At 47.0% G+C, this 25741-nt stretch overlaps 1 protein-coding gene across 13 annotated transcripts in view; it reads right to left on the bottom strand.

Moving 5' to 3' along the window:
• The window catches only part of PRRC2B (proline rich coiled-coil 2B), a gene marked incomplete at its 3' end in the record, with an annotated part of 69453 nt that overhangs the window by 6102 nt on the left and 37610 nt on the right, over nt 1-25741 (bottom strand). For 4 of the 13 annotated variants that reach the window (XM_081180067.1, XM_081180066.1, XM_081180064.1 and 1 more), the window contains exons 17-31: nt 23975-24162; nt 22264-22409; nt 20987-21128; nt 19817-19899; nt 19339-19530; nt 18873-19067; nt 16442-16528; nt 15876-15980; nt 14531-14723; nt 9337-9429; nt 9134-9231; nt 7756-7883; nt 6560-6800; nt 3861-4052; nt 2541-2632 (exon numbers count right to left, since the gene is read on the bottom strand). In XM_081180067.1, the coding sequence (XP_081036193.1) occupies nt 2541-2632; nt 3861-4052; nt 6560-6800; nt 7756-7883; nt 9134-9231; nt 9337-9429; nt 14531-14723; nt 15876-15980; nt 16442-16528; nt 18873-19067; nt 19339-19530; nt 19817-19899; nt 20987-21128; nt 22264-22409; nt 23975-24162 (2175 nt within the window). Of the gene's footprint in view, nt 1-2536; nt 2633-3860; nt 4053-6559; nt 6801-7755; nt 7884-9133; nt 9232-9336; nt 9430-14530; nt 14724-15875; nt 15981-16441; nt 16529-18872; nt 19068-19338; nt 19531-19816; nt 19900-20986; nt 21129-22263; nt 22410-23974; nt 24163-25741 lie in introns of those variants that run through there. The other 9 variants (XM_081180068.1, XM_081180057.1, XM_081180062.1 and 6 more) reach the window with 7 other exon arrangements.

Genomic DNA, 25741 nt, shown 5'->3' with positions numbered 1-25741 from the left:
AATTCCTAGAAAATGTGACATTTGGGGTTGGATAATGAATCTCAGACCCAGAGGCCAAATGCAGTCTCCAAGGCCTTGCTTTCTGGCTCTCAGGACTTTCTCCAGGCCACACCTTCTCAGTGGTCTTGGCCTACACCCTCCTTGAGTCTTTTTGCCTGGCTGGAATGTGTCCCTTGAACTGAGATTGTGCCTTTGCTTGTTTGGATGGGAGGACAGAGAGGTGTTTGTGCACGCAGAAATTAGTCAACTCTACAAAAGTAGTATTTATATTCATTGCTCTACTCCCTTTTGTCTCAGGCCCTGACTACCACCAGTATGTGGCTCCCTGAAGGTAATCCGTAAGTACTCAGAGCAGGTCTACTGAAATCAATGTAACATTAGTCATGTCCATCAATTACAATGGGTCTATTCTGAGTAGGACTAACATTGGATGCAAGCGGGAATTCCCAGACCCCAAGAGGAGTGCCCTTGTTCAGCCTTGAAATCTCTTTGAGAATAAAATATGGGCCATGATGGAGTCATTTCCTTTACCCAGCCCACTTCTGCCATCTGGCTCCTAGAAGGCTGCCCATGAGGAAATGTGGCCCCCACCTCTGATTTAGCACTCTGGTGCGCATGAACCTGAGTGTTAGGTATGAAGTATACCCTGTGACTTAAAAACCAAGGGTTGCTTTCAACTAAGCCCTACTCATGGTAGACCCATTATAATTAATGAACCCAAGTTAGTCATGTTTATTAACTTCAGTAGGTATACTCTGAGTAGGACCAGCACCAGATACCACCCAAATTCTGGTTTACTGAGTAGACCAGCTTCATAAACCATGGGTTGAAGCTGGCTTGTTAAGAACCTGACCAGGGTTGTTTTAAATCACAGTCTGTGGTCTCTATGCAAGTACAACCCAAGATTCATGGAAACTGAAACTACACAGAGCAGAAAGCTTTCTCCTGGACACATGGGAGGAGGAGAGAGCAACTGAGCCTGAGTTCACTTAGGCTCATTCCCGCTCATGCATGTAGTACTAAACCATGGTGAAATGAGGACCAGCTCAGCCTGACTGGCTCTTTTACATCAAGTGTAGGGGGACCTGTAGCTCTCCATCAACCCCAACCAACCAAGTTCAAGCAGGCAAAGGATTATAGATCCAACCCAATGGATTTGAAGCAAGCTTTTTAGATCAGGTGTGGGGAACCTGTGACCATCCAGATGTTGCTGGACTACAACTTCCATCATCTGAGACCACTCTCGTGTTGCTTGGCTGGGGCTGATGGGAGTTGCAGTCCAACCACACAGTTTCTCCCTCCCTGTGCTACCAAAGTAAATGTGCAAGAAGCATCCCCATCCAGGTTAGAGGAAAGGCAAGCTGCCTTGTACAGAGTCAAAACACTAGTCTACCTAGCTCAATACTACCTACACTGAAAGGCAGTGGTTTTCAGAGAGCTTGTCTACCTGCCATCCTTACCTGGAGATGCCTTTAGGAATTGAACCAGGAACCTTCTGCATACAAAGCAGATGCTCTGCCCCTGAGCTAGGATCCTTAGTCAAATAATGCTATCAATATCCACAGCTATTTATACGGCCAATTAAAACGCCAAGCAATCATAATTGTTGACAGCGGGACAGGGAAAATGGTTTCAGAAGGGGAATCTTTCACACTGGAGATGCTGGGGATTGAATCTGGGACCTTCTGTAGGCAAAGCAGGTGGAATATTATTTACCCACAGCCTTTCCCTTCTGTAAGCAAAAACGGCAGGGATGTCTTTTTAAGGTTACACTTCCCCTCTGCAGATTTTACAACTGTATTAGAAATAATAAAATGTTAAAAATCTGCAAATGAGAAAATCAGGGGACCTTTTCAGGAGATCATTAAAATAAAACCTGATTAAGCTAACTGAATCTCACTAAATGCAACTCAGAGGAGACCCAATGAAATTAAGGTTAGGCATGCCCATCAATTTCAGTGGATTGACTGAGTAGAACTAACACTGGATAAAAGGTAAAGGTACCCCTGCCCGAACGGGCCAGTCTTGACAGACTCTGGGGTTTGTGCGCCCATCTCACATCTATTGGCCGGGGGCCAGCGCTGTCCGGAGACACTTCCGGGTCACGTGGCCAGCGTGACAAAGCTGCATCTGGCGAGCCAGCGCAGCACACGGAACGCCGTTTACCTTCCCGCTGGTAAGCGGTACCTATTTATCTACTTGCACCCGGGGGTGCTTTCGAACTGCTAGGTTGGCAGGCGCTGGGACCGAGCAGCGGGAGCGCACCCTGCCGCGGGGATTCGAACCGCCGACCTTTCGATCGGCAAGCCCTAGGCGCTGAGGCTTTAGCCCACAGCGCCACCCGCGTCCCTGCTAACACTGAATAGAACCCCTAAATAAACCTTGTTTAACATATAAGTTTCTTAAGATTAGAATTAAATCAACAAATTTCATAGGCATTTATACATGCAAATTTGGGAGGGGGGACCTTTCCCTTTCCCTGCTCTCTCTCCATCCCACTCAACAAAAATAAACCTGCAGCAATCAAAACTGTATTTCACCTGTATGTGTGAGGCGATGGAATGGACCCTGCTGTGGGAGCATTCTGTTTTGCGTCTGCAAAGTGGAATCCTTTCATTTCTACATGCGAGGACTGGAAGGAGAAAGGAACAGGTTGCAGGGTTATTTCCTTTTCACAAAAATACTTCACCATCTTGAGGATAGGAAAGAGATTCTGGCTCAGTTTCAGACATTATCCCAAACCATAGGCCCCAGCTGCACTATACATTTAAAGCAGTTATCCTGCCATGTCCAACAGTCATGGCTCCCCACAGACCAAAGAATCCTGGAAGCTGTACAGTGGTACCTCGGGTTAAGTACTTAATTCGTTCCGGAGGTCCGTACTTAACCTGAAACTGTTCTTAACCTGAAGCACCACTTGAGCTAATGGGGCCTCCTGCTGCCGCTGCGCTGTCGGAGCACGATTTCTGTTCTCAACCTGAAGCAAAGTTCTTAACCTGAAGCACTATTTCTGGGTTAGCAGAGTCTGTAACCTGAAGCGTATGTAACCCGAGGTACCACTGTACTTTGTTAAGGGTGCTGAGAGCTGTTAGGAGACTCCTATTCTCTTCTCAGAGCTACAATTCCCAGAGTGGTTTAACAGTCAATTCCTCTTTGCAGGGAACTCCAGGAACTGTAGCTTTGTGGAGGGGAATTGGGGATCTTCTAAGAACTCTCAGTTCACTTAACAAACTACACTTCCCAAGATTCTTTGAGCGAAGAAAAGACAATACATGCCTTAAATGTACAGTGCAGAGGGGACACGACAGTCACAATTACAGACCAATTCTCTTCCATGACTTTGTCTAATCTCCTTACCACACTGTGGAGGAATGAGCTCTACATGTTAGGGATACATTGTGTGGCAAAGTACTTCCTACTGTCTGTCCAGAATCTACTGCCAAACAAATTCACTCTGGATGACCTCGAGTTCTACTGCAGTGGCAGAGGTGGGATTTGAGTCTCTCCAGATCATTCATGACTTTATAAAAACCTGTTTCACATCTGTCTCTCTCAGTCATCTTTCTACCCCCCCCCCAACCTTTGAGATAAGTAAGAAAACCCAAGTTGCTTGGCAAATGACAACTGTGAGGTAACTGGAAGCCACTGCAGATCTTGTTAACGTGCTCACCACACTCCTAAATCTGTCAGGAGATGAGATGCCATATGAATTGGTTGAAGCTTCTTGGAAAGAGTTCAAGGGCAACTCCATGCAGGGTTCATTACAGTAGTGTAGCCTCGAGGTTGTGAATTTGAAAAAGTATGTTAATAATAGAAATAGGTTATTATTTTAAAAAAAATCAATTAACATATATACACACCCTGTGGGTCCTTACCTCCCTGCTCGAAGCAAGGACAGGCGGCTGAGAGCCAGGCGAGAGAATTCTGCGAGGAGCTCCAACAGACAGGTTCTGGCCTTGGGGGAGCTGGATGGACTGTGGCAATATCAGGGGCTGTTGGCCAGAACCGTAACGGGCCATCGGGAGCTGGGAGCCCGGCATTGACATTGTTAGCTGCGTGTTAATGAGCAGACAGTTACTTGAGAGGCAATAATGAGAAGTAGCCACAATGCTGCTTCCCAGGGACCATAACAGTTTGGCGTTGGGAATAGCTAATTCCCAAGATAAAAACTGTTTATCTTTTGAGAAGTGCCTAGGGGACCCCCCCACCCCATCTTCTCACCAACCCCTCCCCTGGATCATCCCACCCAGACAAAGAATGCACACGCACACACACCACTTTTCCAAGGAATCTGGCAAAATAATTCACCTGAGCCTTGAAATGCACATAGAGATGAAAGAGGAAACGAGAAAGAACATTGTTCTTCCAACTTCCACCTTCTGTTCTATGCACTTTTCACGGGGCAAAAGACAACCACCAGCACCACATCCCTGATACAATTTTTTTGCTGTAGTCACTTAGTAGCCTTCTATCTCCTACAGCAATTGCATTTATTCTCTGTATAGAAGATTACTATCAATGAATTGTTTGATTCTTGTATTTCTGTCTTATATGAGCTATGTACTGAGTGAACCTACAAACTACTAAATTTCTAGCTTATCTGTCTGCATGAAGGAAAGGTAATGTAACGGAGCAAGACAGTTTTAACCCCTTGGCAGGTGGCCTCTCTTTCTGTATGCGTGCTATGAGCTAATAACGTATTGTGTTTGGAAAAACCCTGTAAAAGCATTGTTAAAATGTGTCTCTGGGGCAGTTCCCTAAACTGGTGGTTCACTGAACTACTGGTTTTGGAGGCTGCCATACTGCAACAGCTCCTCTAACAAATTGGGTCCCTACCGGATGATGAGTTTGTATATCTCTCTTGGTTGCGTTTTTCTTTAAGGTGTTATTCCCTCGCCTGGGCATGAACCATTAAGACGTGGCTTACAAGTAAATTCTTACCACATCATGACCAAAGGAGCAGCAAGAGGGGAGGGGGCTAAGAGGCTTTGTAGGGACCAAAGGAAGCTCTCAAGGGCGCCACTGGGCGCATGGGAGTACCACTGGTGATCCCTGGTTTAAACCATGTTTCCTAGATCATACGCAATGATGAGCCAGGAAAGTGAAATTAAACCATGGTTTATCCGCCTTCCCAGCCGCACATGAGGAAGAAATGAGGGGAGAGCATATACAGAATGCCCAACCACTAATTCCTTCCTCCAGCCAACGGTAATGTTTGCTGATATTTAATACTTTTCAGAAAAAAAGATGCTTTGTAGTGGTGAAAGGATTCTGCAGGGATAAAACCTCCCCTCCCCATCTGCCTCTCAGTTTCCTCCAACTGTGTCTACAAGAGTATCTCATCCTGAAGTCTTCTGTTTGCTATAAAAGGATTAAGCCGCGCACCAACTTTCCGCCAAATTATCTTAAGTGCTTCAATGCCAGATGGCCTTTCAAAGGGGCCTTCCCAAACCTGTTACAGTTCGTTTCCTGAAAGCAACGAGCGTCTTGAAGAGCCACATTAAAAACATGCTTGCTGTTGCAGCTGGATCAATTCACTCCTCATATATTCCAATTTTAAAAGGTAAGAGAAGCATAGCTCAGAGACGCTGGAAGTAATCTGACGTCTGAACAACTCACACAGGTAAAACTGGGGTGTTCAGATAAAAGCAACCAGGTCTATACGGGGTGGCGAAGCCTCAGGCTCAGGGGCTAACTGCAGCCTCCCCATCTGGCTCTTGGCTCCCTCCCAGGTCACCAGTCCTGTTGCTGCAGTTCTTTTGTTTGACTGGAATGTGTCCTCGATTATGCTGGATGGCAGTGGGGGTTATGTTGGATGGCAGTGGGGGTAGCGGAAGGACCCTCCACAGACACACACTCACTTCCACATGATTGGAATGTAGACTACTATTATACACACAGGTCCTGCTTTCCAAACATAATGTGTTCCCAGGAAATTGTTCATTAGGTGAGCTGATCGATTTCCATTATTTCCTATGGGAACCTTTCTAGTACATGCTTTCTCCCTCCATACTTTTTGCCTGAAGCTGCTGCAAAAGCCAAACAAAAATGGGATTTGTCTGATCTCCCTCCCCTTCTGCTCGAAACGGCTGCTGCCGACCAGCCATTTGGCTATCTAAATCAGCCATTTGTGTTGTGAGCTTTGGGTGTTAATTCTTTGTGTCTGGATAACTAAGATTTCAGAGAGCAAGTGTTCTGGTAGCGGGACCTGCATGTACAAAGAACCACACACACACAAAACTGGAGATGCTCCCCAACCCCACCTCTATACTTCTGTGCCAGTTCTAAAACAGCAAACTAAGCAACTTTTGAAAACCATCTGTGTCCATGAAACCCCTCTGGTGCAAACAGAAGAATATCAGCACCTGTCTACTCTACTATCTTTTTAGACATGCGCAAAGGCAAGCTGCATGTCTCAAGCCACATTTTGGCAAATATTTTTTCCAGGCAGGAAGCTAGCAACTCCTTATCAATGCAAGCACAGGAGTGGGGGGGTTGGGAAGAGACAGAATGATACGCACACTGAGCACCAGCCTCATGACAGCAGCAGAGCCCTGACCTGTGTAAGCTGCGATTCCATCATCTGTGAGGCTCCCATACCGGGAGCCTGGTTGATCTGGCCTTCATACACCAGGGTCTGGCTCCCGTTAACTGGCTGATAAGGGGATCCGGATTGAGTTTTCACCATTTCCAAAGGCTGCATGCCTGGGAAGGCGGAATATGGAGGCTTCAGGGCAGTGCCCCCAGTCAGGACCACGGTGTTGGGTTGGGAGAGGCTGGGATGCATGTAGACCTGAGACCTAAAAGGATGCAAGGCAGATGTGCACAAACCTCAGTGTTTGCCTTGAGTTTGCTGATACTTTCCTTTTGTGCATAGGTGGTACTGTTTTGGCCACGTCTGAGTGAGACATTGAGGTAGGATTTAGGAATGTTGGCTGCCAGCTCTGGGTCTCTGCTATTCATATCCAACTTCTATGCTCCAGGTTATGTACACAGCATATTTAACAACTCTATAAAGTCCTGTGCCAAGAGGAGAATTCTGTATCCTGTGCAAATTCATTTGTGTTTTGCCCAGCCTTCTTGGGCCTCAGGGCCCTTTTGTGTATCTGAGAAACTGTTGTGGGGACCACAACATTTAACAGAAGGGAAAACAGGTAATTCTAAGAACCTTCTTTCTCTCTCTCTCTCTCTCTCTCTCTCTCTCTCTCTCTCTCTCTCTCACACACACACACACACACACACACACACACACAACCACCACCACCAACATAAACAAGCATCCTATCTACACACTCAAAATAAATAACAGAGACCAAAAAAGCGGGGAATGCCTGTCCCCCCCATAAAAAACCCCAAACAAATGTTGTTGTTTTTAAAAATGGGTTGATCAGAGCAGAGGGGGCAAGCAGGTAGCAGTTTAAGGGTACCAGTCTGGGGACCCCAGATGTAGTGTTGTAGTCAATGGTAGTCCCACCCATTGAGTAGACCTACTGAAATTAAGTCGTGACTTATGCCCACTCATTTCAGTGGGTCCAAACAATCAATCATCAAACATTTATATAATTTCCATTCTGCTTCCACTTCTAAGAAAACCAGAAAGACTGCTAATTTCCCTTGCTTATGTGAAACGGGGTGGGGGGTCCGTCCCCCCCCAGAAGCAGCATTTCATTCTCTGAAGAAGTCGATAGAGCCCTAGCCGACTGGGGTGGGGGGGAGAGAGGGGAGGAAGGAGGCACTTGCTTGGGATCCCATTACCTGAAGGGCTGGATTGAGCTATAGATCTCCTGGGACTGTGAAACAGGAAGGCCACCTCTCAGACTGAGTTGAGCCTGGGCTTGCAAGGACGTGTGAAGAGAGAGGGGGATCTGCTGAGCAGCTGCAGCCTACAAAGAGTATGAAAAAACAACAAGAAGGTGAAATCAAGGCGGCAAGCTTCCTGGACCAAAAGGGAAGGGAAGCATCTTGTGGCGCAGACTACCATTTCTGCCTCCATGAAAACCTGCTGCTCTTGACTTCATATCCCTCTCCCTCTTTGGGTTCCCTCCTCTCTATTATTTACTGGCAAATACCCATCAGGTGATGGAATTCATGGCTTCAAGTCTCTTGGCAGGCAGTTGGAATTATTCAAAAGCACTCAAAACTCTCTGATTTTGGCAACAACAGGCAAAGAATGAGCTACAGCTATGTGCATGCAGCAGAGCTAACACTCTAAGTCTGATAAATGCCAACTTTCACATGCGAGCACTGCCAATCCCACATAGAATTCTGCAAAAGTCTAAAAAGAGGTATATCTATTTCTTCACTTTTAGGCAGATGGTAGGGGAGGCTGCCACTGTAGCTATCAACGTTCACCAGCACCATCTCAGTGTTTTGAGACGAGCCCCCAAATCTGCCTGGCAGCTCTGTCATCATGCAATATTGTCAAATGTTTTTATTCCTTTTTGTTTTTGCACCTTGTCTTGCTGTTTGCTGTTCTGGACTCATTTTGGAGGAAGGGCAGGGTAAAAACCCAGGGCCGTATGCAACACTCTATGTCTGCCAGTGGACGGGCGAGCTTTAATGTTAAGCAGAGGAGGAATACAACGCAAGAGCTGCAACAGCAGAAACTTGCCAGGGAACAGGCTGTGCAATGTTTTGTGCAACTAAGTCACCAGCAGCCTGCTTGGATGCATTCTCTTGCACAGCAATGTTCCACCACTGGTTCAAAACATTTTTGCCAGTGGAAACACATATACCGCTAAGAGGATTTAACTCAGTGCTACATTGGTTAAAACTCCTTAGAATCAGCCATCAACTTTTCCAGGTCCAGGATCCATCTTTAACCCAAAAATGTATCTGAGGACCTGTTTCTTAATCTCCTGCCCCTATATATTTGTTCAGCCGTGGTGCTGCTGCCATGACCTACCACAGAAAGGACAACAGCCCAGAGGTGGATCTCAACCCACCAGTCAAAGACCAATGCCTTAGATGGTGATGATTATAAAGATAATAACACTCCTTGATAACACATTTGCACAAACGCAGCAATAAGAACAACTTCCTTTAATAATACATATGCACAGGCCCAGTCATAATAAATAAAATAATAACAACATTCCTGGATAACATATCTGCACAGACCCAATTGACTTGCCTGCTGGTAGCTCTGCTGTTGGGGTATAGTCTGGGGGACGAGACGTGGCTGGCTGGCAAAAACGTGTCCATCTAGATACAGGGGTGGGATGTGGTTACCTAGAATCATATTTTTTTCAGAGAGAGGGGGGGAAATGGCAAACAGTTAATCCCATTCACTCCGGAGAGGTGGGGAAGTGGGTAGAAGAAGGCGTTTCTGCTCACCATCTCCCTTCCACCCGGCCATCAAAGATACAGGGGTCCCACCCCATACTGAACTCCAGAATCCTACTTCTGCACTCCTTTGCCATAACGGTCCTAAATGCAAAGGGAGGCAGGTTAATGGGGCAGGAAAAGAAGGGGGAAAGTGACCTACGAAAAGGGCACACACATCTGTCCTCTCTTTCCCACCTGTTTTGAGTATTCCTAGACTGCCCTTCATATGACTGGATAAAAAGCTTTCAGGGAATACAAGCAAATAGCATTTCCTTTCACCAGACACACTCCCACATTACGGATCTCAAAGGGTTGCAAATCTGATGCCGGTCCTACTCAGGGCAGACCCACTGTAATGAATGGACATAACCCATTTAGTCTTATTGATTTCAATAGATCTGTTCCAAGTAGCACACAACCCCTAGCAAAGTATTACTAGAAATCATGACGTAATTGGAATGGGTTGTATCCTCCTTGTGGTCTTGCTCAAAGCAGGCTCACTGAAATTAATGGAAATGACTAACGGAGACCCCATCTGCTCAGTACATTTAAAGCATTAAGATACCACTTTGATAAGTTATGGTTTCCCCAAAGAACCCTCAAACTGTGGTTTGTTAAGGGTGCTGAGAGTTGTAAGAACACCCCTATTCCACTGATAAAGCTACAATTCCCAGAGTTCCCTGAGAAGAGGGACTGACTGCTAAACCACTCTGGGAACTGCAACTCTGAGAAAGGAACAGGGGTCTCCTAATAACAAACTACAATTCCCAGCATTCCTTAGGGAAAGCCATTGACAGTTCAAAGTGGTATAAATAGTGATGCAAATGTACAGTGCAGAAGGAGGCTATTTTAGGTCTGTTAATTTCAATGGGTCTGGTCTGAGGAGGACTAGTATTGAATGCAACCTGAAGTATGCTATTTGAACATATATATGATAAAAGGATTTAGATATAGATATGACCAATACATATATATGACCAATACAAAATCTGTTTACATCTTATTGAAATAGACACAACCCACAACCAGATGGGTTGGAAATAGTAGGGGAAGGGGATAACATGAGGCAAAACAAGGACATCTGTTAATACTCAAACATCTAGTGTGGTGTAGTGGTTAGTGTCTTAGACACGGGAGACCAGAGTTCAAATCCCCTATTCAGCCATGAAGCTCACAGGGTGACCTTTGACCAGCCATTGCCTCTCAGCTTAACCTACCTCACAGGGTAGTTGCAGGGATAAAATGAAGAGGAGCCCGCTGGAGGAAATGTGGGATATAAATGTAATAAACAAAATAAAACAAAATACGGTAACAAAATAAGAGGCGGCTAAAAACTTTTAAAACTATAAAGCAGAGTAAGTAACATTAACTTAAAATGCCTAGGAAAATAATAATTTAAAATAAATATTGTAACCTGGGACTGAACTGATGGCAATGTGGTACCAGTCGTAGCTCACTGGAGAGGACACGCTAAACTTGAGGCCGCCTCCACAAAAACGGCTGTTTCCTTTGCAGCGACATAACACACTTCCCCAAGGGAAGGTACTCAGAAAACAGACAACATTAAGACACCTTAAGGCTACTCAACTGACCATCTTAAGACAGGGCAGGCTTATTTGGAAGATATGCTATTTCAGGTATTTGGGTTCCAAGATACATGCAATGTTAATAGGTAAACGACAGCATCATGCACTGGGATCAAAAGCGAAGAGGCAGCCAGTGCTGTTTTTTTCAAAAGTGATGTGATATGAATTCATGTGGTTGAATCAAATCCTGCACTTCCTGCACCTTCCATCTTGTCTTCAACAGCAGACGCACATAGATTTCATTACAGTAATCCAACCAGGAGGTTATTGGAGCATAGATCACTGTGACCAGGTCATCCCTGTCTAGGAAAGGCTGCAGGAAGCAAACCAGCTCAAGCTAGTAAACCAGTGCCTCATGCTACCAAGGGCACCGGGGCCTCAAATGATAACACTGGAACAGGTTTTGCAAGTCTCTGTGAGTGTCTGGATTGAGTTCAAGGTTACTTTTTATACAGTGGTACCTCTGGTTACGTACTTAATTTGTTCCGGAGGTCCATTCTTAACCTGAAACTGTTCTTAACCTGAAACACCACTTCAGCTAATGGGGCCTCCTGCTGCCGCCGCACGATTTCTGTTCTCATCCTGAAGCAAAGTTCTTAACCCGAGGTACTATTTCTGGGTTAGGGGAGTCTGCAACCTGAAGCATATGTAACCTGAAGCGTATGTAACCCGAGGTACCACTGTATCTCTATCTGTCTATCTAACTATCTGAACATGGAACTATCTTAGTAATTATAGACCACACATATGTTTTATTTTCAACTTGATAAATCACATAGCTGCATTCTTTATTGACAATTGTGACAACTAATCTCTTTTTAAAAAAAAGCTCAATAAAAATATTTGGAAAAGGTATAGTTTAGACTAATCCATCAACTCAACACTGCATACTATATATACTGACACTAAGAACCCAATTTCCCATTTTATGAACTAAGATCTTTTTGTTTTTTAAGATGCAAATGAAGCTCATGCATCATGTGAATGCAAGTAAACAGTCATTTCAAGCTCTGAATAAGCATCCCTAGTAAATGGCTACTGATTCAGGGCAACTGAATCAAAGCAAATTCTTAAAGAATAATTCTGGGGGAGACTGGGTGTGGTTGATAGAGAAAGACACTGAGTTAGGTAACACTCTCTTCCTTAGGTGGATATGGCTCAGGTATAGTATGTCTATAGATAGATGTGTTCTGAAGTATTAATAAAATTAAAATCCTGGTTTTTGGGAGAGAGGCATGGTGATTCAGAGATCGTTCTGCTAGCTCTGGCTGACAGAAGATAATTACTTGGTGATAGATAATAGCCAGACAGATAGTCTGGCTCTATTAATCATTCAGGAGATGTGGTCATCAAAGAAAGTTAACCTCAGGACATCTGGATCAAAGCAGTTTCTCTATGCCTCGCAGCTCAGATGGGAGCTGGCAGGCAGAGAACACCATCATCCCCAAACTCCACACATTCAATTGAAAACAGGTAACAGAGTTGCACCCTCTTTTTAAAACCCTTTAAAAAATGTTTGGGACAAGGGAACTGTAATGAGAGATCCCTCCTCCATCTGCTGGGGAAAATCTATAATCTGAAAATCTTTGAATACCACCTTCTGTTTTTGGAAAAACTGAAAGGAAATTAACTGTTTAAGTGTCTAAAGCAAAGTAGAAAGCTTGATCTGCGGTGGACAAGAAAGATTAAAACAAGACTACAGAAATTCCGGTATCTTTTTTTGCCCCCCGCCTGGCACTAAAAAACTCAAGAAAATGAAAGTAGAGTAATTATCAATAGCTGTGAGAAAAAGATTTTGTTTTGAGATAACAGTCAGAGAAGCCCAAGATTGTAGTTTTGCAGGAGGATATATTTAGGTGGATTGAATGGCCATTAATAATCAGAAACATTAAAAGCATTCAATAGGGCTCAACCAGTGATTGTTGGTTTTGTTCAGCCAATTGATGGCTGAACAATTAACAATGATCAGCTCAATATTTGATGAAGGAAATGAGCCAGATGATGAAGGGAAAAAAGAAGCTAGAGGAATATGAGGTAGAAAATGGATATGAGAAATATGAAGAGGCCACAGAACAAATTGATGAAAAGTTGGCAGAACTGGATCAATAAATAATCAAATGGATAATCGTGTGGAAAAGGAAATGACCTCCATACAAGGATTTTTGGGGAAAGTAAAAGATAAAAGTCACAAATGATTTGAAGAAATTGTTGATGGAGTGGACAGAGGGAAAAGTGTTGATGGAGTGGACAGAGGGAAAAGCTTTGGGACTTCAGTCCTGGTATTTTTTTTTAGTTTTAGCAGAGAGAAAGTACTCTGCACACAATTTGGAGCAAATTCAGAGAATGTTGTGATAACAGCTATGCTACTACCTCTGGGAAAAGATTTGAAACCAATTAAGTGGAAGGCCCTTGAGGAGGAGATCAGGATACCACCATAAATACAACAAGAAATGGAATACAACAGGGAATGCAACTGAACATATGGATCTGGACATGAACAAGAGGATATATAATGAGGAACAAAAGTGGAATATTGGCCCAATGTGTGATCACAGTGGAGTCTTTAATATGGAAATGGATTAAAAAAATTATTGTTATTCAATATGAAGTAACTGTGGTGGGAATTAATAGAGGTAAATTTAAAAGAAAAAATATGGTTAGCATTTATTAATAATAATAATTAGGAAATATCTTGGGACTTTTCATGGGAAAAGGAAACAAATGATTCTGAGACACCTTAACTTAAAAGAAATACTATTTAGCGCAAAGTGGAGAAGATGGATGTTTGCATGGATTGAAAGTTTTAAATAGTCATATTTTATTCTATTATGTAAACGGCAGGTGGAAAATTGGAAGTTCTTCTGTCTTTTTTTTTTGCTAATGTTTCTTTTATTTTCCTTTCTTATTTTATCTCTCTTTTTTCTTTCCTCTCTTTATTTCTATTGTTCCTTTCTTTTCTCCTGGTTTTCTTCTTTCTAATTTTTCAGAGCTGTAATTTTACTGTATTGTGGGAAAAACTTATTAGAATTTAAATCTTTCAAGAGAAGATGAATTCTGCCTAAAATAATCCCCAGCATAGTAGCAGAAACAAGCTGGTCCAGTGACAGACAAGATTCGAGTCTCTCAGCCACAGGATCTCTTCAAATGCCCTTTGCTCATACAGCAAAGGGTTCAGTAGGATCCATTGCAAAACATCACAGAGACTGAGGGCATGCAAGAAGGGATCTCCCAGAATGCCTTGCTTTTCTGGGAAAACACACACAATGCCAGTTCTCCACCACACTTTGCTATATAAATGGGTACAAGTCATATCCAACAGAATTAATCTGAGCCTTGAGAAGCACATGGAGATGAAAGATGAAGTGGGAAACAGCATCTCTCTTTCTCCAGCTCCATGTACTTTTCTTCTTTGAAAAGTTAACCACCCTCACCATTTCATGACCAAGAGAAGGGGTCCCTCTGTGGATATGCAGGCACCATTGTGTGAGAAGCTAAGGTCACTTGTAAGTACACCTGGTACAACTGTCAACAACGACCCGTTTTATTTCACCTCTAGAAGGGAAGGAAAAGCAGGGGACCAGCAGGCAAACAGAGAGGAAGGAGAGCAAACGGTGTACCTGGGATCGAAGCAGATGGTGCCACGGATGCCACAGGCATTGGCGGTACAGAAACGCCACCAAAGGAGCTGTAGCTCACGCCGTTGGAAGCCCCAACACTAGCAGGAGGTTGGATGCCGGAGCCAGCACCCCCAGGAGAGCTCTGTTCCGGGAGACTGGGGGAGTTTTCCCAAGCTTTGCGGGCTGATTCCATCTGCATGGGCAGAGAGGACAAGACTGAGAACAACCCAAGACATTTCGGGTGCAAAGCAGGTGCATAGCCACTGAACCCCACAGCCCTTCTAAAAACAATAAAGAAAATGTTCCCCAGGGAGCCATAGCCAGGGTTTACAACTAGGAAAAGAATGGGGGGGGGGTCCTTGTTCATGAGGTGTGAAAGCTTCGTGAAACAGCAGGTGCTCTGCATTTAGAAGATCCTGAGTTGTTACTGACTAAGTTCTACTCAGATCCGCTGAAATGAATGGGCCTAAGATAGTAACTTCTCTCAGTTCCAACAGGTCTACTCAGGAGCAAGATTAACACTGGCTATTACTAGATTGATCCAAGGTATGTCTTAGGAAGACCATGCTTAAGACCCAATAGCTGCCACCAGTTAGTGTACACCAGTGATGGTCCAACTTGGCCCTTCAGCTGTTTTTGGCCTACAACTCCCATCATCCCTAGCTAACAGGACCTGTGGTCAGGGATGATGGAAATTGTAGTCCCAAAACAGCTGGAGGGCCAAGTTTGGCCATCACTGGTGTAGACAATGCTGAGGTAGACGGACCAATTGTCTAGCTCAACGTAAGACAGCTTCCCGTGCTGAAGCCCACACCACCTCCCCAAGTGTAATACTGGAAGTCCCTTTCTTGAATTCCAACTTTCATTAAAATACGCACACCTTTCCTTATAGATCAAAGGAAAAGTAGGTAAGAGCCCTGATGGATCAGAGCCAAGACCGATTATGTCTAGCATCCAGATCCCACAACGACCAATCAGATGCCTCGGAGGAGCTCACAAGCACAACAGTAGTTGCCCCACTGGTCTTTCCCCTGCAACTGGTATTCAGAAGCTGACCTCACCTCCAATACTGGATGAACTACACTGCCACCTTGACTACTGACAGCCTAATTCTCCTTCATAAACTTCTCTCCCCCACCCGTTTTAAAACCATCTAAAGTGGGGAACCATCACTAGATCGCTCATGGGATGTGAATTCCATAGTTTAACTACGTGCTCCCGAGGTCCATGGGCTTAGAAAACAATTCCCCGCCCTTGCTGGATGTGAAAGGCTGTTGTTTCTTTCTAAGCTGCCCCTATGGCAAGTACCCTTATCTGCCCCACTCCCGTTAAACCCAATGTTTACTTTAAGAGTGAGGTCAGTCGTGGGGAAAGACATGGGATTCAGGCCGATGCACCGCGGAAGGTGGTGGTCTCTTCGGAGCACAGGGAGGGTTTGTGTGAGCCCAGCCTGCAGAGACACAAACACAGAGACAACAGGTTCTGTTTTTATTCTGGAGAAACTGCATACCAATCTTCTTATTTAAAAAAGAAGTCAGGGCCGACAAAAGCTTCATTAGAGATATAAAATACAATCAGAGTAAAGAAACAAAAAAAATCCCATGAGACACTAATTAAAAAAATAAGACTTGAGCTCTACAATCACTAAAGGAATGGAGCGAATAATTAAGAGGTTTAGTTAGTGACAAAAGATTGCAAAATAGATGCTGGGGGGGCCTCTTTGGGGATGAAGTTCCAAAAGGAGGGTACTGTAGTTCAAAAAGACCCCTCCTTCGTCATCATCCACCTCCAATGGCAGCAGCCTCCTTCAGGATCTGAAGAAGGGCATCAGCAGATGATCTTCCCACCTGGGCAGGTTGATAGGCAGACTGGAAGCCAATAGGAAGGAATGCAAAAGGCGGGTCTACTTACATTGCTGGCCAGGGCGTCCTGAAGCTTTGTGACCGAGTTAGCTGCAGTACTGGAGGCCGGTCCTGGGGGTAGGCTGAAGTCCGAATCCTGCAAAGAGGCAATTTCTACATAATCCTGTACTCAACTTTTTAGTGCAGAACTTACAGTCCTTTTATGGTTGCTGAACTCCCATCAGGTTCCCAGCCAGCATGGCCAAGGATCAGGGGATAATTGGAAATGTAGTCCAACGACATCTGGAATGCTGTGGTTCCCCAGCCCAATCTAGATGCAAACCCCCTAAAGTGAGGCTATGTGAAGGACAGGGAAGGAATGACACAGGGGGCAGCTGGCTTGATACTTTAATGGTCAGGATTAACAGGGGACAAGGTTAGCCCCCTAACCTAGCAGAGCCTCCAGTGCCTCCTTTAACTTTTCCCCATAGAAATGAAGAGTTGAAAGAAGTAGGGAAATTAGCTCCTATCACTGGGAAAGGGGTGGGGGAGTGAGAATGGGATTTGGGCCCGTATTGAAAATTAGGCCCCACCTGCAACATACATTTAAAGCACTGGGATACCACTTTAGCTGTCATGGCTTCCCCCAGAGAATCCTGGGAAGTGTAGTCTGTTGAGTGTTGTTAGGAGATGCTTTATTCACCTTACAGATACGGTCTGCCTGAGACCTGTTGCCACTGTAGGCAAAATGCCCTAATGCCTCCCCCCGCAGGTCTGGGTCCCCACTCTGCCCCCACCCTCCCGCTACTACCGTCACTAGCCCCATCACCGGAGTTGTATCTTTGGCAACACCCACACTGCTGCCACAATGCAGCAGAAGCAGTGAGGATATAGATGGGGCAGTGGTTAGGGCATTGTTGTTGTGTTAGTGGCACAGGAAGCCCCAGAGGAGCTGGCGGCGGTGCAACAATGGGGGCTGGATCCACTGCTTGAGGCAAATGGTTTCACCTCATCTCATGCACAGACTACCCCTACTCACAGAGTTCCCTGGGAAGAGGATTTGACTATTAAACCACCCTGGGAATGGCAACTCTGTGGTGGGAATAGGGGCATCCTAACAATTCTGGTCACCCTGAACAATCTACACCTCTGGGGGAAGCCATGACTGTTTAAAGTGGCATCATACTGCTTTAAATGCATGTCATGACTGTGGCCTGAGAGAGCACACATACACACCTGCCCAAACAGATGCTAACACCCAAGAAGGTTGGTAGGGATGAAGGCGGTCCTTCAGTTACAGTGGTGCCCCACAAGACGAAATTAATTCGTTCCGCAAGTTTTGTCGTCTAGCGCAGTGTTTCCCAACCTTTTTTGGGCAAAGGCACACTTGTTTGAGGAAAAAAATCTCGTGGCACACCACCATTACAGCCCCGTGATGTCAGCGCGCAGCGTCACGCCGGGAGGGACGCACGAAAGTGAAAGTTTTCAAATTTTTCCCTCCCCCTTGCCGGGGAACCTCCAAGCTTTGGGGGTGGGGGGGGAGGAGGCAGCAAAGCGAGGGACTGAGGGACGGCGGCAGCTGAGGCGGCGGCGGCTGTTGTGGTGGTGGCGGCGATAGCGGGCGGAGGGGGCGGCGGCGGGGCCGAGGTGGCCGGCGGCGGCGGGGGGAGCAGGAGGGCGGCCGAGGCCGGTGAGGGAGTAGGGTTGCCCGGGGCTTGAGGAGCCGTCGCCGGGAGTTGCTGCTGCTGTTGTTGCTGCTGCTGCCCGGACATGCCGGCCTCCTCCTCGTCCGCTGTCTCGCGCTCCTCCCTTTTGCACGCGCTGCCCCGCCGCCGCCCCATTGGCTGGGTCCTGTCAGCTGATCCTGTGTTATTTCCTGTGTGTGTGTGTGAGGGGAGAATGGAGAGAGAAACCTCGGCACCACCACCGCGGAGCCGCCCCCGGCTCGACGCGGATCCTCGCCGCCGCCGCCTCTCACCGCCCGACTCGCCCGCCTCCCTCCCACGGCACACCAGCCAACTTCTCACGGCACACTAGTGTGCCGCGGAACACCGGTTGGGAAACACTGGTCTAGCGAATTTTTCGTCTTGCGAATCACGAAATCCCATAGGAATGCATTGAAAATCAATTAATGCGTTCCTATGGTCAAAAAAAGTCCAAACAAAGCCAAATTTGGTACAACAACAGTTTATTAACTGCTCTTTAAAGTCACACATACTGTAAAGAGCAGTTCAAAAATTGAAGGGAAAATAAATTAACTTTATAAACAAAACATGTCTTTGTTTTTAGACAAAGGAAACAAAGTCGCGAGACGTTTTCGTCTTGCGATGCAAGCCCATAGGGAAATTCGTCTTGCGAGGCAAATCGAAAACGGAAAAACCTTTCGTCTAGCGAGTTTTTTGTCTTGCGAGGCATTCGTCTTGCGAGGTACCACTGTATTTGGGGCCTAAGCCCACAAAACTGTAACAGGCGGAAAAAGAAGAAGCAAAAGCAATCCTTACTTTAGGGTTTACTCCAAATTCAATGGGAGGCACAGGAAGGACCGAATCCACATGGATCTCCACCCCATTGACCGGGGGGACGCTGCCTTCAAGGCGTTCCGCTCCTTCAGAGCCTTTCCGGTTTTTCAGGGAGCGCTCATTGCCAATTGGGCCCGGCTTGTGGTCCTTACTCTGACCCAGGCTTTGCTCTGAATCCTTAGCAGGGAAACAAGAGAGGCTCTGATTTAAAGGAAGAAAGGAAATTCAGCTCCCAGCATCTCCAGGTCAGGCTCAGAATGTCCCCTGCCTTAAACCCAGGAGAGCCGCTGCCAACCAATGTTGACAACACTGAGCTAGAAGACTTCCAGCCCTATTGAGCCCCGTTTCCAGAATGTGCCTGATAAAACCAGACCACCCTTGACTTCCAGCAGCTGGATCCAGATGCTAGACAGCACATCTGGTGCCAGTGGCAGTTAAGCTATGTTACCTTTTTATCTGACTGCTTTGGTGCTTGCTCTTTCTGGCAGTCCGTTTTGGGGTCCACCAGGCCACCTCCACTCATCTCTTCAGGCTTGAGAGTGCCATATGGAGAGCTGCGCTGGGAAGAAGTGGCGGAGGATTCCCGCGACTCAGCGCTCAGGTCAATGCCACTATCCCCCTGGCTGCCTTTAAATCCCTGCTGCGCAAAGCGTGGAAAGTGTTAAAACCTCTCCCAGCAATACCGCTACAAGTCGTAAGAAACGTGAGGCTACCGCCAAAATTAACGCCTCTTTGCCAAAGTCATCACCATATCCACAGTGTACAACAGCGGTTGCTCTTCCTGCTCAATTCCTGACCACACCAGCTCAGCCTCTATTACACTAGGCATCCCCACCTCTTTACAAACCTACATTTCATTGGATGGCAGGACTGGACACCCGCCCTCCCTTCCACTCTTTACAGAGGAAAGGCTTGGGTGCACTTACCTCGGTGGAGCTGGATTCGTTACTGGTAAAGGCATTGACAGGTTTGCTCCAGGAATCCGTGCCAGATGATTGAACGGAGAGTGCTGTGGCAAGAGCAGATAAATGGGGGTTAAGATGCTTCAGAGAGGCCTACCGGGCTGTTTCTCATGTTACTTATGTCGCCTTTTCTCAAACATGCATGTTGGGGAAGCAGAATAAAACTCAAACAGTAAGGGGAAATCCTATCCTCTGGCTTTTAATCGTATGGAACGGATGGGCTTCAGCAGTCTGGATTTGGTTTTACCTGATACCTTTTGTGCATGGGAACGTAAGAAGCTGGCTTATATCGATTCAGACTGTTGGTCCATCTGGTTCAGTGCTGCCTACACTGACTAGGAGCATCTCTCCAGGATTTCAAGCAGGACTTTCTTTCATCCCTACCTGGAGATGCCATGGGAGACAGAACCTGGAACCTTCTGCGTGGAAAGCAGATGCTCTATCGCTGAGCTATGGCCCTACTTCCATCTTATGTTTAGAGGAGTTTTCTTTTGAGTTTGGTTCATAGATGAAAGGGTGGCTGCATTCCCTTAGCAGTAATCTGCCAGGCGCTGGGTATACTAGTGTTTGGCAGGCTCACAGCCAAAAGTGAGCAGGACCACCCCTTTCCGTCTCTTTCTACCATCCCCATTTCTCTCTCCCTACCCTGCTCCATTTCAGAGATTGCCTGGGATCTGATGCATTTCCAGAAAATCTAGAAAGGGTAGTATTGTTTACAGGGTTTGCTGGAAACTGAGTAACTCACAAGTGCCTCCAGACAGGGATGGTGAATCTCAGGTCTGGGGCCAAATGCAGCCTTCTCTATCTGGCCCTTGGGACTCTTCCCAGGCCACATGCCTGAGCAGTCCTACTTCATATCCTCCTTGTGCGTTTCTCCCTGCCTGGACCGTGTCCTTGAACTCTGGCAATGCCTCTTGCTTGCCAGGATGGAGGACAGAGGGAGGGGGGGGTGAGAGAGAGAGAGAGAGAGAGAGAGCGCGAGAGCGCATGTGTACAAACTGGCCTACTGTACAAAAGCAAAATTTGCATTCATTGCTCCACCCATACCTTTGCATCTGACCATGCCAACTACTGGCACATCCAGGAAGAGAATGTGGCCCCCACCCCACCCTGACCCAGACACACCTGACTCACCTGGACTGTTGGTCTCCCAGATCTCTGTGCCCAGGCTGTTTCCAGAAACCGAAACATCTCCTTGCTCAAGGCACATGCTGCTCTGTTTCTTGGCAAAGCGAGGTGGGATACGAGACTGAAGGACGCGGCCCTTGGCTGGAGCCTGTGGGAGAAACGAGGGAATCCCAAGGGCGTCAGGACTCCTGGGAAACACTAGGCTTTGACCCAGAGACAGAATCTCAAGAAAACATTGATTTTTGTCTGGCCAAAGTATGAACCTCTTTCTTCCAACTCAAGGGGGTGGTGAAGAGAGGCAGTTGTGCAGAGACCCTAATCTGCAACAGCATCATCATGGGGCAGGAAACAAGAAACAGTGGTGGGCTAGATCTGTTAGAACACTGGCAAACAGTGGCATCAGAGAAGTCAAATCTACAGCACAATCTTCAGGCAAGGCAGGAGCCTGACACAGATTTGGCAACAACACCCACTGTAAAAGTGGCAGCAGGACCTTGGAAGGGCTGCATGGAACACCCCGGAGGGCCACACATGGTTGCCCCTTTTCTCCTATAAAGTCTCCAGGTTGGGATGGGGATTTGCCTGGGAAAAAACAGGATCAGCTTTGTCCAGCTTTTGCTCCAAGATTGGTGGTGGCGGCAAAGTTGTCCTTGCCTGTCATTTCTGATGGTTTAGAAAATGAGTTGCCAATGAAGTGCCCAAAGGACCCAGAGTGCCTACCAGTAAGTACCTCCTATGGCACCTGAGAAAGGTCTCAGTAACTACTGCTTCAAATGTCCGCAGTGTACAACCAGAGGCTGTTTGCTCTTCCTCCTTAGTTCCTGTCTGCACCAGTGCAGCCTTCTCATGTACTGGGAAACCCCCTCCTCTCTTTAATATGCCCTCATTGCATTGTATAGCAGAATTAGACACATTGTTCCAGCCACTTTGTTCCTAGTGCCCATGGCACTCTCTCACAATTACAAATGTGCCTACTGGCCCCCAAAAGAGTTTGGTTTACAACAGATGAAGGGAACCTTCGGCCCTCCAGATGTTGCTGAGCTGCACTTCCCACCACCCTTGGCCACTGGCCACACTTGCTGGAGCTGATGAGAGCTGTAGTTCTGCAAAATGCCTGGAAGGCAAAAGTTGTTCCCACACACCCCTGATTTAGAATGTATAATGCCAGGATATGAAACCCAAACCTTGGTTTGTTAAGACAGCTGCCTTTACATGTGGCATGTGTGGATGTGCTAAAAATGGATACCTAGGTTTAGGGGGCACTCCTGCCCCCAGGTGCTCACCTGGGCTGCTTGCTCTTTTTTCCGTCGCTCCTCCTCCAGCAACCTCCGCTGCTTCTTTGTCAGGACCTCGATGAAGCCTTCGCTCCCAATCAGTCCGACTTCTGTCTCTTCAGCAGGGCCTGAAAGCCGTCCGTCCATGATACCATCTGAGAGTCAGTTTAAAGACAACTTCAGCTTATTTCCAACTTTGCCCTGGTTCTCACTGGACTAAGAACTTGACACTGGGGCTGCGGTTTCATCCAAAACCTTTAAGGTTCAAAGCGCAGCAGGTGTAAAGCATGGCGGACCAAGCTCTGCTGTTGTTCTAACCATCAACATCCACCCCCCAAAGGGCTCCTGCTCTAACGTGGCAAGCAAGAAGTATCTTTAGACTGGGCAAGCAAATGGACACTCCTCCAAGAGGGCTGGGTCTGAGCTGTTTTTGCTGGTGCTCATGTCTTTTGTGTCCGGACAGGAGGCAGTGCTGGCTTGAAGCCCAAAGCATCTTCAGGTCTTCCCCTGCAGCCAGACTTGCTGGCAAGAGCGACTGGAAGGCCGCAGTGACAAAGGGGAAAAAGATAAAAGCACCAGGAAGCATCTGGGTGGGTCCTCATTCTGATATCCTCTCCGGGTCCAGATGTGGCCCTGCCCAGCCCACTCGGTCCCATCCCAGATCATTGGACACCAATTCTTTGAACTCGTCCCGCCACTCATCCTGGTCTGGACAGCCATTCCAGGATGTCTCTCTTTAGAAGAAGCTTCACAACCTGCCTTTAAGCTTCAGGAGCCAAAATGGCTTACAATAGAAGATGAAAACACATTTGCCACAAAACCCACAACAATACCACACGTTTGGGGGGGAAACCAGAGCAGCAGCAAACCAACTGCTGCAGCAGGGTTAATGTTAAAACAATCCCAAACCCTTGCAAAACTACATACAGTGGTACCTCTAGTTGCGAACGGGATCCGTTCTGGAGCCCCGTTTGCAACATGAGCAGAATGCAATCCGTGTCTGCGCGTCGTGATTCGCTGCTTCTGCGCATGCGTATGACGTCATTTTGAGCTCCTGCGCATGCGCGAGCGACAAAACCCGGAAGTAACCCTTTCCAGTACTTCCAGGTTGCCGCGGGACACAATCTGAAAAGATTTAACCTGAAGCAAATGTAACAAGAGGTATGACCGTATCGACCATTCACTCAAGGGCTACATGACAGCAAGCCAAACAAACTTCCTGAGGAAGGGCACACCTACAGAAAAGGCCCTGTGCCATGACTCACCCAACCATTTCTAGGCATGGAGAGGGAACTCATTTGGTCCACATCTTGAAGTGAACTGAACTAATGCACCGGTCCTGGATTTATATCCAGATTGGAACGACAGACTGGAACAGAGCTGTCTATCAGATTATGCACTTCTCTGAATCTTTGACAAATCAGAAACAACTGCATCTTCTCTTCACAGACACCTTCAGGTGGTTTGGAACAATCACCTGAAGATGTATCCAAATGCACAGAAAGCAGACAGACGATTCCCCAAACTATGTATCAGAAGCTCATCCTCTATTGCAGCGGTTCTCAACCTGTGGGTCCCCAGATGTTGTTGGATTACAACTCCCATCATCCCTGAGCTCTGGCTTTGATAGCTAGGGATGATGGGAGTTGTAGTCCAGCAACATCTGAGGACCCATAGGTTGAGAAAGGCTGCTCTATAGGATTAAGTGAACAGGACTTACTTCCGTAGCTCAGCTCAAACTGAGAAATGGCCTCTCCCTTCTCTCCCATCTGCTGGGTTCCAGACTTGGGCTCCCTCTCTGAATTCTTTCCCAGCCCTTCGGTGCTGTTCTTTGGTGCATGGGAGCCGTAAACAGAATGGCTGCTCTCAGGACTGCTAGGGTCAAGCCCCCCACTGTCGTCGGGAGATCTAGAGGAGAAAGCGAAAGAGCACCAGCTTCAGGGAAGATCGTTTCATGCAAGGATGGGAAAACCTCTTGCCTGGGGGCCTGAATGTGACCCTCCAGGCCAGTGTTTCCCAACCGGTGTTCCGCGGCACACTACTGTGCCGTGAGACACCGGCTGGTGTGCCGTGGGAGGGAGGCGGGCGAGAGGCGGCGGCGAGAGGCGGCGGCGGCGAGGATCCGCGTCGAGCCGGGGCGGCTCCGCGGTGGTCGTGCCGAGCGGCGGGGCAGCGCGCGCAAAAGGGAGGCGCGCGAGACAGCGGAGGAGGAGGAGGCCGGCATGTCCGGGCAGCAGCAGCAACAGCAGCAGCAGCAACTCCCGGCGACGGCTCCTCCTCCGCCCGCTATCGCAGCCGCCGCCGCCTCAGCTGCCGCCGCCGCCTCAGCTGCCCTCGCTCTGCTGCCTCCTCCCACCCCGGCAAGGGGGAGGGAAAAAACGTTCACTTTTGTGCGTCCCTCCCGGCGTGACGCTGCGCGCTGACGTCACGGGGCGGGGCTTTAATGGTGGTGTGCCGCGAGATTTTTTTCCGGTAAGCAGGTGTGCCGTTGCCCAAAAACGTTTGGGAAACACTGCTCCAGGCCTCTCTTTCTGGCTCTTGGAACTTGCCAAGCCACACCCCCTCATGCCAGGCCTCACTGGTCCTGCTTCACAGCCTAAGTATTTTTTTTAGCCTGGCTGGATTGTGTCCTTGTCTGGATGTAGGATAGATAAGAAAAGTGTGCACACAAGTATGTGCAGAAAACAGAAAGGTAAAAGCTTTTTTCTTGGTTGCTCTGTTTGTGCCTCAGGCTCCACCCATCACTGGCATGTGGCCCTTGGAAGATTACTTTGGGGCTGCAAAAGATGACTGGCAGTGACTCTTTGGTTTGAGACAGGGGGCATTCCCAGTCCTACCTGGAGATTATGCCAGAGACTGAACCTGGGATCATCTACATGCAAAGCGGGTGCTCTACCACTGAGCCATGGCTTTTGCCCACAATGCGACAAGCAAAGCAGTTGAATTTAAGTGCAGTGCAGCAATCCGGGCGCATCCTTACCTGCAAGGTCGCCATATGCTACATAAGCCCACTACTGCCACCATTGTAGGTACCATGTAATACACATTCTCCATTCGTAAGAAATAAATATTCTACTGTGGCAGCACCTACACACTGGAACTCCCTGCTTATAGATAGCAAGCAGGCGCCTTCACTGTACTCTTTTGGGCACCTGCTAAAAACATTTTTATTTAGACAATCCTATCCGGCTGTTTAGAAAGCTGGAGTGAGCTTTAATCTGTTTTGAGCCTATTGTTACTTTCTTTTAACATTTTGAAAGTCTCAAACTATTATTAATTCTCTTATTGATAATTTTATAGTTTTGTCTTTTTCGCAAACCACTTTGACTGTGTTTTTTCTACAACTGGGTGGTGTACTGTAAACTTATACAATAGCAGCTTTTTGCAGGTGGGGGAATAATAATTGCACAGGTAGGGGGAAACCCACCGTTCCCACTCTCCATTTATTTATTCCCCCACCCAGTGTGTTTTCCTCACTTCTCAAACT

This window comes from Podarcis bocagei (genome assembly GCF_964188305.1).
Source record: "Podarcis bocagei genome assembly, chromosome: Z".
In the NCBI taxonomy this organism is placed as follows: domain Eukaryota; kingdom Metazoa; phylum Chordata; class Lepidosauria; order Squamata; family Lacertidae; genus Podarcis; species Podarcis bocagei.
Note: the sequence above shows the minus strand (reverse complement) of the source record. Positions and strands in the feature narration are given on the sequence as shown.